Source organism: Motacilla alba, chromosome 2 (genome assembly GCF_015832195.1).
Source record: "Motacilla alba alba isolate MOTALB_02 chromosome 2, Motacilla_alba_V1.0_pri, whole genome shotgun sequence".
Taxonomy (NCBI): Eukaryota; Metazoa; Chordata; class Aves; order Passeriformes; family Motacillidae; genus Motacilla; species Motacilla alba.
Window position 1 is genome coordinate 35,445,426 of NC_052017.1, and position 19,265 is coordinate 35,464,690.

The following is a 19,265-nucleotide window of genomic DNA, read 5'->3' on the forward strand; positions in this document are numbered from 1 at the left end:
CTAGGGCTTTGTACAATTAATCCACACCTGCATTGCATTTGTTTGTCTTTAACAACATCCTGCATGTTCAGGGCCTAAATCAGTGAAAAGCCAGAACTGCTGTTAACAGATGATCCTGACAAGGACAAATATGATGACACTGCCAACTCTGACACAATATGAAGTTTCAAGTAAAAGCATTAGGTAATTTGGTATGAGTTTTGTGTTTACAGAATAAATAGCAATATAATGAGATTTGGGAGACAGGACAAGAAGAAAGATTAGAAGTGCAGAGGTAGACTTAAAACTCGTGTATAAACACAAGTTTGAAATTGAGTCGGGGCCAGAAATCAGTAATGGGTATAAAGGAGGAACAGAAAGGGTGCAGAGGAGAAAGGAACCATGCCTAAGTACTAAATGAACAGCTAAAAAGCAATCTGAGACGAAGAAGGAATGAAAGAGTCTAGAACCATGAAAGGCAACAGCTGACAAAAGTCCAGGTGATCTGATCAAGGTCAAGAGTATCAGTGAAGGTACCATAACTCAGCTTTGCATAAGCAGCCTGCCTGAACAAGATCTATGCTCACATTGTTTAGCACCCATTATTTACTATACTACAGAGGCAATGTCCTGCAGCAATGTTGTACAATTGTCCAATTGTTGTACAACTGAACAATTTTACATGAGAAAGACACTGCATTATGAAGGCCAGAAATAATAAAAAACCAGATCTTTCTGCAAATATGTAGCATCTTGAATTGAGAAAAATCCATAATTATTACAACATTTTACTTGTTTTTTAAAATTTTATATCTAAATTGTCTATTTCCTCAATTTGGTAAGTAAAATATATTAATACTTATTTATAAAATAATAACTTACATTCTGTTTTCCACTCTTTCAAAGAATGCATGATTTTCTTCTTTTGAAAGGTCCAGAATTTGAAACATCAGAAGTCCAAAGCCTTCACAGGCAGGACAGCTATGACTGACCACAGTCTGAATCACTGAATTCAACTGTATTTTCCATTTCTCAGTATTAGAAAGTATTCCACAGTGAGTGATCCCCATATAAATTAAAAAACTAGGGCATGCACATGAACTAAGCAGATGGACCAAGAAAATGATTCAAAGCAAACCTCCTACCTGCTGAAGACTAAATGAAGGAAATATAAAAAATCGGGGCAACAAGAGCAACAAAACAAAAGCTGAAAGGTATTCCACATGATGTGGAAATACTCTACTATTGTTACTGACCTTTAGAGATGTTTTGTGAATCAGTATTTAAAAAATAAGGACAATAACTTATCACTGTAAAATCCAGCTGAAACTGTGTTTGATGAACCAGTACATTGAGAAATTTCTAAAAACTTATGAATGGAATATGATAGTTACCCAGCAGTAGAAATTATTAGAAATGTTTGTATCATCACATATTTACTTTAGCAAGATTAATGCCAGATTTTAATATTAGTTTCAGAGGAAAAAAGATTAGGAGCGAAAGGGTAGGAAATACAGCCAATAAGTAGCAACTGAGGCATAAAGGCATAAATTGGGATGTCCTTCTCTCATGCAATGAAACAGAAGGAAGGTAGAGTTCCTTATGGAATTGGCAATGAATCCTTTTCTTAAATATGTCCTTGAACTGCTTATGGCTTCTAATCTGCTGTCCTCATCTCTTTTGAATGCAACATTTTTTTAACTTTCAAATAAGTGGAACCAAATTTACCAATGCTCATTCTTCTTCCCTGGCTAGTGAGTAGGGAGAAATTAAAAAAAAATAATTCTTAGATGAGTAAGCATACAGGCAATGTGATTTTGCATGGGTGCCTCTTTGATCACATCCTTCTGCTGGGATCCTCCTTTGAAATCCACATGGACTGGAAAAAGAGGTGGGAAGAAGAGGAGGGATGGCATGAAAGTTGATATGTGCTCTGTGCTGCTGTCCTGTGAATGGCTGCGCCAGGGCACAGCCCCCTCACTGGGGGACTCTCATCCAAGGTTTTTCCACTGCTGGGGGGACCTCATAGGGCAGTCAGTTGCTGAGATCAAGAGGGAAAACAAGCTCTCAAGTGCAGACAAAAGCTTATATTACATTTCTGTATCTCAAAAGGTACCCCTGCAACTGTAAATACTTTAAAAGATACTATTTCAAGAGTGCTATATTGATATATATATTGATATAATATTGCTCAGCTGAAGGACTTTTACTTTAAGCTGAGATGTATAGTTTAATTATTCTTCCTTCATAGGAGATGCTACTGTACTCTGAGAAAAGTGCTTCATGTATATGAATGAATTTGCCACATATTTTTTCCTTATCTGCTGCTCTGTATCAGTACTTCACTGTGGGTTTTTTTTTAATAAAAAAGTAACTATCTTCAAAAAACCCTGCAATTTGGAAGTGAAAACACCTTCTTAACTTGAAAAAAACCTCATTGAAACAGTGAAGCAAACAAACAGATTATGTGATTTCTATAGTATTCAAAACTGAGTCCACTTTAATTCTGTGCTATAAATATCCATCTCTTGGGATAGCTGTTGTTACTCAAAAGTTATCAAAATCCTATTGTACAGAGTAAACTAAGGTTAAGGTCAAATATTCCTGACTGCCTTGTTTGTTTTTTTTTTTTTCTTTCTTTCAAGATTTCATTCAGCTGATGCCAAATGTTTGCTGTAGAAAAAGACAGTATTTCTTTATTATGAAGTTCTTAGTAGAGGAAAACAAAAAGTGAATTTTGCAACTTCTCACCTGGTGGTCAGAGCACTGCTGTGAGATGTATGAGATACCAGAGTGCCATTACAAGGCTCTGGATTTGTTTCAAAATAGTGCTAACAAACGTCTGACTATCACAAAATGAACTGTCACACCCTGACTGTGAGCCTGACTAAGCCTCAGAAATACCAGAGCTGTTAAACCAGTTGTTCTCTTCAAAAGTCAGCAACATTATCCACTTAGATGGATGCCCTCAAACCAGATTCACATCTCAAAGGATGCCTTTATATAATGGATTAGAATTAATTTTGGTTACTCAGTCTTAAATAAGCAGACCTGTTTAAGTTTGATAGATACCAGACCAGTAAATCAATCATTACTTCCTGAGTGAGTCTGTGATCAGCTGCTTTGATATACTTTAAATCCAACAACTACAGAGCAGGAACATGCAAATGATTGCATTCATGTTCTTTTTTAAAAAATGAGGAGAAACACTGTGGCAGGTAGTGAATGTGTTAGCAACAGCTGAAACAGCTAAAAATTAGGATGAAATAGATTTTTTATTTCTTGCTCTTACAGTTATGGCAAATTGTGAATCACTACATGCATACTCAGTGTAGAAGTACTTCAAAAAATCACGATTTCTATTTCCTTCCCCTAAATTAATTGCTAAACTTTAAAGTGAAGACATGCTATCTATAGCGATGAAAGAGGAAAAACATCCACAATCAGATAAAGCTTATGCTCTCTGACGATTGAAATGCTCTATATTCCATGATGGTGTGAGCAGTCACTGCTGAGTTCCCAGGCCAGGGAAAGGGGCTATTCAAAACATTCCTCTCTGAATGTGGAAAGGCTGTTAGGCTTGGCATAATTATTTTAGAGGCTTATTAAATAAAGTAACTTTCACCGAAAATTTTGCTCGCATTCAATATAGATTTTGCAAGAAACTCAAACACCCAACCGGAGCTGCACTAAATGAATGAGAAACTTGTCTGCTGTAGACAAGGTCCCCTCAGGCATCTCTTCATGCCCATCCATCCAGAAGACAAATCTGCACCTCTTCCCTTCCACCGAGGAGGTGGGAGACAAACACCCTTCCAGATGAAGGCACAAAGCACACTTGACATAAAATCAGATGGATGCGGAGCAAACCAAACTTCTCTGAGGTTTTGTTTTTTCTCACTGCTGCTTTTGCAGCGCATCTCCCTCCTAATGATTTCTATTTTAAGCTGGTCTCTGTGGGGCCTTTCCAGGAAGATGACTCCTGCTGAGAGGAGCTAACTCGAAATAGCTGCAAGCTGTATTACGAATGCTGCTTTTCTACTACCAGCTCCTGATCAATGACTTGTGAACAAGCAACGGTGCCAGAGTCATGTTAAATTGACTTTTTTCACCCTGGTTTTCACTACTGAGAAGAGAGCTCTAACTCAGAATGCAAAAGTACCTTCTCACTTCCATCATAGGCAGGAGCAAGGAGAGAACTGAGGGTATTACTACACCTCTTTCTTTTTCCAAAACAGGAAAGCCAAAAAATCCCAGTGTTCCCACATATGTCAAGGCACAGCCAACTCTCCAGACTCATATTCCAGTACTGTTGTATGATTGTCTTTATGAAATCAGGGTTTACAGAAAATGTTTCCAACATTCCCTGCACAATGTACTAGTGACAGCAAGACTGCCTTTTCAAGAACATCAAGGGGCTAGAAGGACAGACTGGGACTTTAGTTTCTGATAATCAATCCTTCTCTCTTTTCACAATAAATACTGCTTTCCTACCTGAACTTGGTCTGATGAGCATGAAAATGAATTCCAGACCTTAACGCTGGTTTGCGGCCTTTCTAGAAAGACTATGCTGTATGGCATAGTGATATTGTTGTTTAATAATGCAACTCAGGATGTTTCCAACTACTGCATTTTCCTTCCAGCATTAAAAATGCAATTTAGAGGAGTTAAATTCCCTTCTAAAACAATAGTGTTTGTGATCTAAGTGTTGATGAAGGCATCACTGCTAAGCAGCCTTTTATTTACCTATCTCACTGTGAATGGCAACACTTCTAGTAACAATTACACATTATATTAAAAACACCACTTAGCAACATTTGAATCTTAAAGAACTTAAAGATCCTAAAAATCTGAAATTGTCTGTGAAACACTGCATTCTTCAAAACATTTATTTTAATATAAATTATTTATACAGTGTTGAATATAAGTGATGTATTTATACTTCTGATTCATGTGTTGTGCAGAGCACCAACACTTCATCAATATTTGAAGTGTGGTAATGCTTGTGACATCAGAGAAACAGTAGCAAAAAGTTACCAATCATCAACTCACAGTAAGGCACAGAATTGCAGATGTACAAAGAAGGAGATTGGTAGGGTCATGAAGTAATTTTGTCCATCTATTGCTCGAAGACATAATCAATTCTTAGCTGTAAACGCTAATTCACACACAGTAAGCAGATTATGCTTAACATACACCTTACATCTGTATATTTATGGAAATAATGGGGAAACTTACAATTTAGTCGTACAACAATTTAGCTTCTGCTAAGGTTTTATTTCCTTAAAGCTGGAACTGGAAGAGAAACCACCACCTAAGAGGTGCTGGAAAGGAAGGGGTGGATTGTCAGTGTACTTCAGTATAAGAGAGACGCTCACTGAGCAGCAGGGAGGAAGCAACGGGAATTCACTGAAAATTGCAAGGAAAGCTGTTAATCAGGTAATGAGAGGCTGTGTAAGCTTCATTATTTTAATCTCCTTTTCAGTCAAGACTACTGGGATGAAAGCATCTGTAGGTGCCTACCACAGCTGGACTTTCAGGACTGGCACAGTTGTTATAGAAAGAAAGGAGGCTCACTCTGAGTTGAACCAGTTGTTTCTGACCTTAACAGCTACCCTTAAGTGACAAAAAGGTGGTTAAAATTCATGGAACATGAAGAATTACACTTTTATTCTTCATTAAAAAAAAAAATATATATACACATATATATATAATACACGTATCTGTAAAATGACCAGAAGTGACAGTCTGAAAGTAAGTCTATACAATGAATACTTGTTGTATACTATGCTATACAACAAATACTTGTTTCCCAGTAAACATTCCTACATTTGATTTAATAAATTTGCTAATGTTCTTTTTTTATATGCTGCTTTTATAGGTTATTTTACATTATTATTCCTAATGAAATGCAGCAATCCCTTAGACTCGTGGGCGTGTATTTAATGTGGCCTTTTATACTGGTAGCATTTCTAATCACACTGGATTTATAAACCATGGGTCATTTTATTTATGTCCCAAGCATAAGAGAATTCATTTAATGCATTTACTTCCTCAACAAATGCTGAAGTATTTCACTGCAGCACAGGGCAGCAAAATAATTTCCATTTCATTTTACCCCTACAAAAATGTCATAACCTTTCATCTCATCACATGACACATAAAACAAGAATTCAGTACTATCCTGCATACATTTAACAAGCACTGTGTCCAGATCTATACTGGGCAGTATGTCAGTCTCTAAATACTGAGCATTAAATCAATTCCCTCCTCTCCTTTCCCCATTGTAAATGATCCTTACAATAAAATGCATCCTTATAACAATTGCACTGACTGATAAAAGAGGAAGGAATTAAATCAGTCTAATTAAACTTTTAAAAGTGGTATTTCACACAAACAACTAAAATTATACTAGCAACTATATCCTGTAAGTTATTATTTCTTTATTTTAAATTTTTTCTTCCTTGCTCATGGTGCTTACAATACTCACAGTGATATGGTGTCTTTGAACTGTTTTTAATAATTCTTCCAAATAATATTTGTCTGGGAGATGTCAGGAAGTTCTAGTGAATATACAAGTGCCAGCACTGCTTGATGTTTATGGCAGGGACGTCCTGTGATCCCATCCAAAGAACTCTCAAAAGATTGGTTTTCATTTTTCTTGTTACCATGATGCTGCAATTTCTGGGCATTTTGTAAATACACCCAGTTTTCTACAGGCAACCTATGAAAGCTGAGAGCAGGCATGCCATTCCAAAGGCAGGATGCTGGTTGTATTTAGAAGGATGGGAGATGAAAATTCCACTTTTCCACATTCCTTCCATAATCTACAATGGAGGGGCAGAGATGTACTGGAGTACTGGTGAAGGACATACCAACATATTCCAAATAGCAGGAGTGAAATTGGAAAATGCACCACAAGCAAAAGCCAACAGCCCTGTATGGGTAGCTCAGTGAAGGATTTATTTGCTTTGGCTCAGTGAAGCCATGATGCTTTACTAGATGTGGGTCAGACCTAAGAGGTTTTTGTGATGTTGCCTGCAAGAGAATAAGTGATTTAAAGACCTCGATATTGAGCAATATATTTCTGAGACCCACCTGAATCTCCCTCTGGCAGCTGGTTCAAGTTAAGCAGTAACAGTATGAAGGTGAAATTAATAAAACCAGGCAGACTTATGTTTCCTCTGTATAATCGGGTACCTTTGCACGTATTTCTAGGGTGTTGTGCAGAACCCTGTGAGCTAACTCTGCAGAACTGGTATGAATCCTCAGGGCTTATTAGCTGAGGCTCTGTGCAGCAAGAAAGCAGCTAAATTGCTTCGGAATCCAAGCTAGCTGGGGAAGCAACCTTCTGCATTTACATAGTGCTGCCCTTAAGCAAAAGCAAGTGGGGAATGACCTTAGTTTCTCTACTTTTATAACCTGATAAATTGCCCATCAAAAAAAATAGTTTCTATATAAAGATCTCCACATCCAAGTTAATACTGAACCAATGTTCCTTTAAATTGCTTCTCATGAGAAGGACTTCCTGTGCTACGTGTGTTATTACTTGGTAAACTTTCCCACAGTTGGAGGTCCAAAACCATGCTGGAAACAAATGGTAAGTTCTTCTGTCTGAGATAGTGGTAATGGATTGGTTCCTGTCCCATATAAAGAGACAACACTTTGAAATTCAGCATTTTTCTTTCTGGAACAAAACTGGCAAATTAATATAGAACCTCCACAATCTCTCATATTGGTACTTGCCTATGGAGGGGGAGGGCTGATAATTCTCCAGGGTTTTAATTCAGTTTTTTTGTTAAGAAGCTGCTCTTTAATTGTAGGCCAGTGCAGACATGGTCCAAACCCTAAAGATATCAGAATAGCAGATGGGGTCAGATGACAGTGTGATTAGCTGGTGTCACCTGAACTGCCATTTAACAGGCTTGAGTCTGGGATGTAACAAAGCTTTGCTCTTTGAGACACTCCAGACATGTTGAACAAACACCTCAAACTCATTCCCATGTCCATTGTGAAGGACAAGAGAGAAATCTTCCAGCAGATACTATAAGGCCCTCTGAGTGCTGCTTGTGTGCATGTCTCTTAGACATGTTTTTCATTATCTACTCTAAGACATCATACAGATGTCCCATTTGCCAGTTACCAGGAAAAATGTTTTTCTGAATGCACTTGCTAGCTTAATGCTTTCATTTTCACACAGTGCAAGAAAGGAGGAAACAATCAAAATTCAAAAAATGAAGTAACATTATGACAAGTAATAATATTGTAATACTGAAGTGGTGTATTACAGCTTTCTGAATCATTGAGCCTTGAGGAATTTATGTGCACTAACAGTAGAGTATCTTCCAGAAAGAAAAATGCTTAAGAATATTACCATATTTCTGAAATCACCAGTGACAATATTATTTCCTGAAAAAGGCTAGTGCTTATGAAAAAGTAACATCAAGAAAATGTATCTGTGATGATGCTGGAGAAGTGATAGTTATGGCAACTATACTTTTTCACTATTAGCCGAGTAATATTCTGCATTTATTTTGTGAACAAAGCCACATGACGGGTTTACAAGTTTGGATGTATCTTCATTTCAATAATGGAAAAATTGAACACAGGATTTTTTTTTGAAAGCTATGACAAGCTTGTGAAAACAGGTGGGAGCAACAGCAAAATCTACTTCCCAGTATTGCCATTTTACATACCTAAATTTTAACATATGTCCTTGGAGATGTTAAAAGGAATTTCCCCTGAGCAGTACTCCAGTGGTTAAGGGAGAGAGAGAAGAAAAGTAAAGGTCTTTCTAATGCACAGCCCTAAGATGGAGAACAAGATCACAAAATGATTTTCCTCCATCTTAATAATGAATCCCCTATTTCTACCCATAGCACTAAGTAGCAATATTTCAGAACCATCATTCATTGCCATGGTAACATGCCCCGATATTACAAGAAGTTAATTATCTCGTTGCCATGTTGTAGACTGTGGGGTTTATTTACAGAAGGAGATAAACATTTAATGAAAGCATCTCTGAACATATGAACAAAATAAAAACTGCCATTCTGTCCCTCATATTCAAAACAGCATAGATAATTTCATGGTTATTTCGATAATTTCTCAGCTACAACACATCATCTCTGTAATGAAGTAACTGCATCTGACTGTCATCTGGATTCCCCTTGTAAGGGAAAGAACCTGAGAAAAGACAGCCAAAAAATCCTCAACTGTCTCATTAAAAACCATGAGAAGAATATTCTGTAATTGTTTGATATTGTGATAATTTTATGGCAAATGATCACTGGATATGCATTTTTATAAGCCTGAATTATAATGTGACCTGCAAATGCACATTATAATTATTATAACGTGACCTGTAAATACAATGCATCCTACAAGAAAGAGTATTGGTTGAGTAATAATGTCTGAAAAGACAGGTTTACAACATCAATCTAAAAAAAAGGGAGGTTTTTAAGAATAAGCCCTTAAATTTTATCAAATTTAAAAGGCAGGCCTGACTTCTTGACTGACATATTCATAATTCACAGAAACGTTGTCTAACTCTTTGCTGAAAGAATTAGCTCTGTAAGACTCCCCAACTTTTATATATCTGCATGTTTTTATCAACAATTTGGACAACCATTAAATATATGATGGTTTTGTCTGCAGTTAGAAGAAAACTGAGTATGCCACAAAGTTACCTGAATTATTCAGCTAAAATGCCAAACGGCAAGAAGTGAATTTTAATATTGTCAAATACAAGGAACACAGGCAGAAATAAACATTTCCTGATTTTACTCACAGGATGAATGCCTCTGTTTAGAAAGCTGTGATTCACCAAATTTTAAAGGTCATAACATATTATCACCTCAAACTATCACTGTATCAAAGAGCACTAATGTGATGCTGCATTACAAACGTTTAAAAAGAGCAATGCCACATGAGAGCAGAGAGATGACCTTCCCTGTGCTAAGTAACCACTTTCCTGGGCCCAGTGCTGATACAGCATGTCCTGATACAATTAACCCACTTGAAAAGACATATGAAAAATCCTGAAGAATTCAAAGGAAGACCACAAAAATAATCTGGTCTAAAAAATAACTCATGTAAAATAAAATGTAGTGTTCTACTTAGCAAAGACAGTGCTGAGAGATTACTTTATCACTGCATATAGGTAAGTTAAATGAGGATTTTCAACTTTGTTATTAAAAATGTTACACGAGCCAATAGCTGGGTGATGAAGTCAGAAAAATTCAGTCCGAGAGGAAGAAGTAATATCCTTGAAGTTAAGTGTTCTGACAGTTTACAAGAGGAGTGATATAACTCATCTGCTCTGCAGTTTCTGAAACAAAACCATTTTCATGGGTAAACGGATACCTGGGGGACAATCAGATGTAGCAGCCCCTGCTAACTTTTCCCTTTAGAAATAACCAGATATGCTCTTGAGTTTTATTTTGCTGCCCTTCTCTGAAGCCCTGAGCAGTGTATGGTCTCTGGAGGTAATCCTCAGGGGGTGTTCTATGATGCACCAGAGAATCCATTTTCTAGCGCAGCCTGCTGGGATTTTCCACATCAGCAAGAATTGCAGCGGGTTTCTTTTCCTGCCTTCATGTGGATCACCTGCTGGCTGATTTGGGCATACCTAAACTCATCAATTTGCTACAAGTGTAGAGGCTGTGAAGGTTGGTGGTGTCTCTGTCTTTCTTGTGATGTTTATCACTCATAACTGTTAATCTCTATAGGATAGAAACACACTAGTGTAAGACAAGTTTACCAAGTTAATAGTCCGTCATGTTGACAAGACATGCAGGAATATTGTGAAGAAGTACAGGGAGTAGACATGGAAGAGACTAGGCTGGCAGGCTCTGAGAGTGTTGCAGGGGTGTCACAATACACCCAGCACACCAAACAACCAAAGCACTATAAGGGATGCCTTTCCTTGTCTTGTGAGGGTAACAAACCACTCCACAGTGCTCCTGGGAGGCTACTGGCCCTAAATGCTTTTGTTTCCAGTATGTTTGCAAAAAAGAATTTAACCCCTGGATACGATCACAGATCATATGCTTTCAGTTCATGAATCCAGTGCTGAAAGGCATACTGCTTCAAGGAGCTTTGTCTGACTCCTGGAGCAGCTATAGTTGGTGAAATGTTTATGCTTGGAACTGATACCCTTGCTAAACACTCCTCATCTTCTTTCCCAGAGGAAAGAAACTTCAGTTTTTCTTCTTGACACAGCAATATTTTCCCCATCATTTCAGTAGCTAATAATTTATCCCTTTGCTTGCTTCTAATCTCATCATTAGTCATGTGCCTTCACAAAAGCAATAGAATACATCGGACTAAAGCTGTTGTGGTTAGAGGTTTAGACTTGGCTTTTCAAGGCTGTAATTCCCAACTTTCAAGCAAAACAATATTTATAACTTTTCCTAGGTTTGTAACAGGGGCTAGTAAAATACCCACATGAAAGAAAATACAATTACAATATAGTTTTCACATCTAAACCTTCTGGCCTGACAAACTTAGATATCATGTGCTTAGTTCTACCTACTGAAATCTTCAACTTTAATTTATTTTGCGCAGATATTGCAGGCCATAAATAAATCTTGAAATTATTGCAGTTTTGCCCTGATTTCTCAACAATGGTGCTTTTCCACATAACTAAATATACTAACATTTAGAGTTCAGCTCAACACAGTTTGAAACTAACACTTTTATTAAAACCTGGTTAAAAATATTTACGCTTGATCTGAGTGAAGTTTTTTGTTTACCTTCTCTTGTAAGATTTATCTTGGCAATATGTAGGCAGAATTTTAGACTGAGTATTTGCTGATTCTGTTCCCAAGGTATTGACTTTTATCTTACTATATTTCTTCTGTTCTGAGACAAATATCAAACTATCCAGCCTACAGTAACATTTTAACATATCAAAGGTAATAGTAGATTATAAAAATGTTACATTTATTGAAAGTATATGAATATTATACAACTATCACTGCACACATCAAGTATCACTGTGGGACTGTTGAACTACAGGTGGACTTCAAGTCTGTAAGTTCACATGGTTTGAGCTCCAACAAGTCTCTCATAATAGAAGAAATCAAAGGCATCTGTCTTAAAATGCCTCTACTTCTTATTAGTATCATCAGTGGCTATCCTACTTCCAAGTTTAAAAGTGTGACAGAATAAAAATACAGAGGCTGGCAGCATCTGATAGAACAACTGAGTACATCAATTCAATCTTCATCATGACTTATAAAATAATATGCACTGTACTACATAAATATTGTTTTAGTTCTAATACAAACACTGAAAGAGCCTTTGCAAAGATTTACAGGTTAATTCAAGGTACTGCACTTACCAAGATGCGTGTTCATCATCTTTGCACAATATTTACACATGGCTTCCAAATCGTTTAGCTGTCCTTGTAGGAATGAAATCTGGGCCTCTAATTCCTCCTCCTACAATGGAGAGATTATTAGCATTAAAACCCCCAAAATTTGTATAATGCAGACTAAAAGTAGTGGGTTAATCCTTGACATGCTTAGACCTCTTTTAACTTTTTCTATTCCTTTGTTCTTGGAAAATTTTGTCACTTCATGGAAATAGGGTTTGGTTTTAATATCTCAGTGTTTAATAGTACTACTCTTTTTCCTTCTAAGGAATTAAATAAAAGTCTATCTATATTGATCTCAGAAAGGTTAATGATTCAGGATTCCTCTATAGACCAGCTACCTGATTTCACTTGTGCAAACACAGTACCACAGCACTGGCTGAAAAAACTCACCAAATGAAAAAAATTCTAATTTCTTCTAGAGTAATTTCCTCAGCTATTCCTTTGAAACCTTTTTTTTTTTTTCATTTCAAGAGACATATTCAATGAGACCTAGTATTGCATCTCAAGGATGCATTACTGCCATATACTTTGACACACTTGTTTTTGTAACCATCCATCATCCTCTATCTGTATTTAATCCCTACACTTCTGTTCCCAGCCAACTTCACTTTCAGACACCGTCATACATAATATTTAGGTGAATTTTTAACACACATAGTATAAAGGAGTTACTCTAAATTATCAAGTTAAGGTTAAAAAAATATGCATCAAGTATAATTTAAAATAGGAATTTAAAAAAGTGATTTTAAAGCCCAAGAGAAGCATTAGTACTCAGCCATGGATACATGCCTTCTCTAAGCAATGGGAACTAACTCAGCTAAGAATTCCTCTTTCAATGCCTTTGCTGGTTTACAAATTCATCCAGTCTTGACTTTGAAGACCATACTCCAGAGAAAGGTCACCACTCCTTTGGAAAAATTCCTTCACAGCTAAGTCACAAACAGTATTAAGCAGGCTTTTGTTTAAGTATGCAATTGAATGAAAGATATTCAGAGAAAGCCAAAGTAACTTTTTAGCCTCCTGTTTTTCTGTGGAGCTTTGCAGTTCTATCACAGTCTTGTTTGATGGAGATCACTGAGCATTAGAGAGTGAATTACTTTTCAAAAACCCCAAAACTGATCAGCAAGAATAAATAGAAAGAGTCAGTCTTGATTTAAAGGTATAAGTGATTTTAATCTCCATCAGAAGCCAAGTCAGAACCAAGTAAAGGAAACTTTACACTAATATATCATAAATCCAAAAGCAATTGATGAATAAAAAGCAATGTAACTGTAGCATTATCCCTCTTTGCCTACACACTTTTTCCTTGCACCTAACAGATATGAAATGTTTTTTCCTTGCTATTTCTTTATATTATATACTCTCACCTTTTACTTCTTATCCTCATACTTTGACCACTTAGACCTCAAAGGGATTTTTGCCAATTTAGAATTGCTGAGTGACCTCATTCGAAGTCTGCAGTTCTGTCACAGCTGGTACAAGCATATCTGCATTGACATTTCTATTCAAGTGATGATCCTGCAGAGGACCTTTTTCTAGTACAAACAACTACTGACTGCAAGAAATAATCTACCATAAATTTTAAACTACCATTGGCACTGCAAGTGCAGCTGTAAGATAGGGAAAAGTGAAAATATTTGAGTATTCTAAAATAAAATAATACAATCAAATTCTAAAATCATTAGCCAGTAATTGAACCCCAGTTTATCTCCTACAGGTGAATAAGAAAATTTAACTTCTTGTAGTAAATATTTCCATGTCTTCCAGACTATTTTTTTCTTATTCATTGGTAAGAACTGCAGTAAATTGATCCTGAAATGCTTTTGGACAGCAGAATCCATCCAAAGAGAGTCTGAAACTGACCTTTACAATTATACAACAGTACCTCTTCTCTTGGCAAGTGAGAGCAGGGCTGATTAAACTACATCCCCTGTTCTTTCTGCTTGCTGGGATCCAGCATGGGAGGAGCAGTGTTCAGCAGACCCAGCAGGCACAAAGCAGGGAACTGCGGTCAGTGAGTCACAGACAGTGCAAGAGGTCTCCCTTCCAAGTGGGAAATCTTGCACGAGGCTAAATGAACTTGTAGCTCCTGACTTATCTGACAACTGCAGGAAGGGCACCAAGCTGGCAGTGGGATGGGCAAATAGGCAAGACAGTGAACTTGGCACTTGACACACAAAAGACCCAGGGCTGTTTGCACAATTAGACAACACCCAAATGGTGATGACTTGCTACAAGGTGTAACCTCCACCTCTGCTGTCACCAGCAGTGCTGTAACAACCTCTGTGCAGACTCTGAGAGCCACCTCCCTGATGGGGGCTTTGCTCTGTTGTGGTTCCGCAGCAGCAGGCGAGTTGTAAGAAGAGGCAGGCGTGTTTTATTGCATTGGGGTGACTGACAGGTGATTGGCAAGATCTTTCCAGCTGTAAAACTTCATGCAACAGACAGGAAAGGTGCAATTGAGGCAAGATACAGTGGGAAGAAGGCATGCACTGATACGTGGGAGGGAACTGTAAACTTGTGACTTCTGGCAGCAGAAGGGTTGCCCAGTGGTGCAGGGCCCAGTCAACAGAGGGTAAGAACCAGCTCCCTCAGTGAAAGAATTCAGGTTGGACACTTTATCAGAGCACCACCAAAGGAAAGTGATGAGTGACAGTGTGTGGCTGGTGACTCTTCAAGCCTGACATGTCACCTAGGAAGGTTTCTTGCTTGTTTGGAGCATCTGTTTGCAGTGTTGCAAAAGACTGTTTGGGGTCACCCGATGTTCTGACTTTTTTCCTGCTTATTCATGCATTCACCAAACACAGGGTGATGTGAAACTATTTTAGTTCAAAAGTAATGGTAAGGCTGCTGAGCAAGGGTGAAGGGGACAGGAACCCTGGTGGTGCTTCTCTTCAATCCTATGGCAAAAGGGCAAAGCCTGGAGAGCAGCAGGTGTACCAGGGAGCCCACATATGGTTACATACTTGCTGGCATGAGCTGGGCTTCAACTATTTTGCTTGTGGCTCCCAGTTTGATGAGGACAGACAACTTACAGAACAGGTCTACCTGGCAAAGATGGGGAAGAAATCTTTGGGAACAGACTTGCTAATCTCGGGGGGAGGACTTTGCCACAGAACAGGGACCTCACTCAGATACACATGAGGAATCGGCACACAGAGACAAGGTAGGCAGAAGGTCCACTTGGCTGAGTAATGAGCTTCTTAATGAACTGAAATGGGAAAAGCACATATGGAGGTGGAAATGGTGGAAATGGAGAGCACATGTGTGGAAACAATGGCAGGAAACAAAGGACAGGCACACAATCATTGTTTGGGCACATGAACAAAACTAGGAAGGACAAAACCCCATCTGGAGGAAAAATTAATGGGGGACATTAAGGGGTAACAAGAAGTAATCTTCTAAGTATGCAGAGCAGCAAAAGGAGATTCAAGGAAAATGGTCTATTACTAACTAAGGGAGATAAGACAATGACACATGAAAAGGTACAGAAAAGGCTGCAGCACTTGAATCCAGTTTTGCATCTCACTTCTTAGGCCAACTCTGTTCCCAGACCTCCACATGTACTGTTTGGGAAGGAGAGGAATGGCTATGGAGGGGGAACACCTGAAGAAGCAGTGTGTGTTCAAACACATGGGACCACATGGGATATACTTATGGGTGCTGAAAAAACTGACAGGGTGATTGCAACACCACTGGCTACCACCTGTGAAAAATCACTGCTATTACAGAACATCCTTGATGACTGCAGAAGGTTAATTTTACATACATACTAAACAAGAGAGAGGTGGGGTATCTAAGGAACTATACAATGGTTGGCCTCACCTTAGTCCTTGGAAAAATCGTGGAGCATGTCCTCTTGGAATCAATATCCAACATGTAAAGGACAAGATAATAATCAAGAAAAGTCAACAAGGATTCACCAAGAGCAAATCATGCTTGACCAATCTGGTCGCCCACTATGACAAAATGACTGGGCATGCAGATGAAGGGAGGGAAGTGAATGCAATGGAGTTTTACTGTGGTTAGGCTTTTGACACATTTCCAAAAGCTTCGTCTCTGATAATATGATGAACTATGGGCTTCTTGAAAGGACTGTAGGTAGGCTGGGTTGTTCAGAACCCCAGGCTTAAAGAACAGAGTCAACAGCTTGATGTCCAGTTGATGTTGGGAAATGAGCACAGTAACAAATGGACTATTATGAAGACACTGTTCAGTATCTTCATCAATAGCCCAAATAAGGAGACAGAATGTACACTCAGTAGATTTTCAGATGATACAAAATTGGGAAGTGTGGCTGCTGTGCTGACTGGTGGAACTTCAATTCACAAACACCATGAGACATGGGAAACCTAGGCAAGAGAAGCCTTTTTGAGGTTTCTGTTCTAGAAATTTCTGTAAGTGCAAAATACTGCACCCGAGAAGAAAAATCCCAATGTACCATTGCAGACAGGGAAGGGACTTTTTGTTTCAGATCTGCTGAAAAGGATATGGAGTCTACAGAGGCTGTTGAGCCACTAAGAGATAAGTTCTCTTATCATGAATAATGTAAACAGTTGCACTGAGCTACATTATGAGGAATATGGTCAGCAGATCCAGGAAAGTCATGACACCCCTTTCTACTCAGTGCTTGTGAGCCCTCACCTTTAATAACACTTTGAGCCTGCAGTTCAAAGACATTGAGAAACTGGAGAGGACCCAGTGCAGGGCTGCTGGGACGGCTACAGGTTTGGAGGAGAGGCTGAAGGAACAGTGCTTGTTTATTTTGGTGAAGAGGAGCTCAAGGGGGATCTACTGGGAGCTTGTAACTACATGAAGTGACAAAGATGATGGAATCAAACTCATCACAGATGATAATAGAAGGCACTATGGCCCAAAACTGCCCCTTGTAAGATTCAAATTGGTAATTAGGAAAATATTCTTCATTAGAGGAGCAGCATAGCATTGGAAGAGGTTACAGAAGAGTTAGTTTCTATTCAAAGTCACTGACCTGACCCAATGCTAGTGATTGTCTCATTCCAAGTAGCATCTTAAGCAGAAATTTCTTCTATACAACATTTCTAAGAATAATCTTTTCACAGTACCTTTCAAAGATTGCTCTGTCCAGGTAAGCAGCTAAATCATAAATTCCCTCAAGAAAAATGACCTTTTTCAGTATTCTAATATCAAATTCTTTAGCAGTACTAGATGAAACAACTGATTTATGGCCAGCATAGTGCAGATGCTCTCACATGCACTGCACTTTCCTCTAAGTGCAAATTTTCATTGTGCTAACAAAACGAGTAGCCTGGATACCATTTTTATTTTGTGTACATGTAGCAGTGCTGATTTGAGCTCTCTTATGCATGAACAGAGACTTATAAATTCTTTGAACAGGCCAAACCTAAGTCAGGAGAAATCCAGTATGGTCTGGATCAACCTTTGAACTGAAACTGCCCCTTCAGCTGATCTGACACACACAGTACCAGAAACACGTGAATGATTCCAACACATTCAACCAAAATACAAAATCAGTGTCAATTTACCAAACAGTGTTCTGTAAAGCTCAATATTTTCTAATATTGGGAGCTGCATTATAAAGAAGAGAGGCAAATCAAGCAGCAAATCAAACTAAGGAATCACTGCATCAGACATGGGAGACCAAGATGTGCAAATTTACGTATGCAATCATGCAGAAAAACAACTTAATACTTTCTGAAAATTCAGGTCCAGGGTTCTCAAAAAACTATGACACACCTTCAACCTTGCAGGTGATGTAGAACCTTAAAGATAACCATTAACATTCTCCTGGAATTTAACAGGAGAATGAAAAGGAAGTAATTTATTTGTGATACTACATTGATTTACATTTCACTAAAAATATTAAGCAGGCTAGAATTTATGTATCCAATCAAATCAAAATTCTATTTGAATGCCTTCATATACACATCTCTAACTATTTTCCTACTTTTGGCAAGACTGAATCTGCAAAAAACTTGACTTACATTTATGTTTCTCGTATTTGTCTTTCTTCTTATCCACATACAGAACTTTGCTTACATTGTTCCATTTCCTTTTTTTTCTTTTCCCATAAGAACTAATTCCTTTATGATTAATTTTTTGACATTTCTTTGCTATTTCCCCTCCAGTCTATACTGTTCTGGTACTCTCAATTTGTACAAAACTTGTTCTTCTGTTTTTATTACCCTTCCTTTCATCTATCTTTTCCCCTTTACAAAGAGAGCTATAGAAATAAATTTTTATATCCTTCCTTTTCTCCTGAGCTCATAATGAGATCAGCGATGCTTCCCCATGCCCCATTTTCCATCAAATTTTACTGCATCAGGAAAAAAAAGAGGAAAGTGGTCAGTATAGTCAAGAACAGAAACTTTTACGCTTTTGACATTGTAATCCTATCCTTTTACAGCTCATGGCTTTACATGCTGCAATATGGTTTGCAGACCTGGGTACAGGCACTGGAATTTGGTATCCTTTACAAGGTCTGATGACATACAGTTTTGGAAGGAAGCCACTCTTTCTTAAAATTGCTTTTATCAGTTTAAACAAAATTTCTCCTGAATATATGACATGTAGCTTAACACAGAATTATGGAAAACAGGGGAAACAAACACGGAAAATCAGGACTGTAATGCCTTTCTTTCACAATACTATTTAGTTTTCAGTCTTGCTATTCAGGAGATGAAAGAAAAACTGTACTTTGCTCTGTTTAACCCATGTAGAAAAGTCAAGGAAAAGCAAACTCTGTTGTCACAGCTTACAACAATGCATGTCCAAGCATTCCATTCATGAATGCTCAGAACGGCAGAATTCCATTCATCTTAAATTTGAATCCTGAATAAGAATTAACTTTGCAGCACCAACAAGTGCTAAGCGCTGTGAAAAAGAAACTATCTTTGAAGAGAAG

General features: G+C 37.9%; 1 protein-coding gene across 9 annotated transcripts in view; it reads right to left on the bottom strand.

Moving 5' to 3' along the window:
• TBC1D5 (TBC1 domain family member 5) overlaps positions 1–19,265 on the bottom strand; it is a 316,933-nt gene that overhangs the window by 12,267 nt on the left and 285,401 nt on the right. For 6 of the 9 annotated variants that reach the window (XM_038126951.1, XM_038126953.1, XM_038126959.1 and 3 more), the window contains 2 exons: positions 16,187–16,219; positions 12,326–12,425 (listed from right to left, as the gene is read on the bottom strand). In XM_038126951.1, the coding sequence (XP_037982879.1) occupies positions 12,326–12,425; positions 16,187–16,219 (133 nt within the window). The remainder of the gene's footprint in view (positions 1–12,325; positions 12,426–16,186; positions 16,220–19,265) is intronic. The other 3 variants (XM_038126952.1, XM_038126954.1, XM_038126960.1) reach the window with 1 other exon arrangement.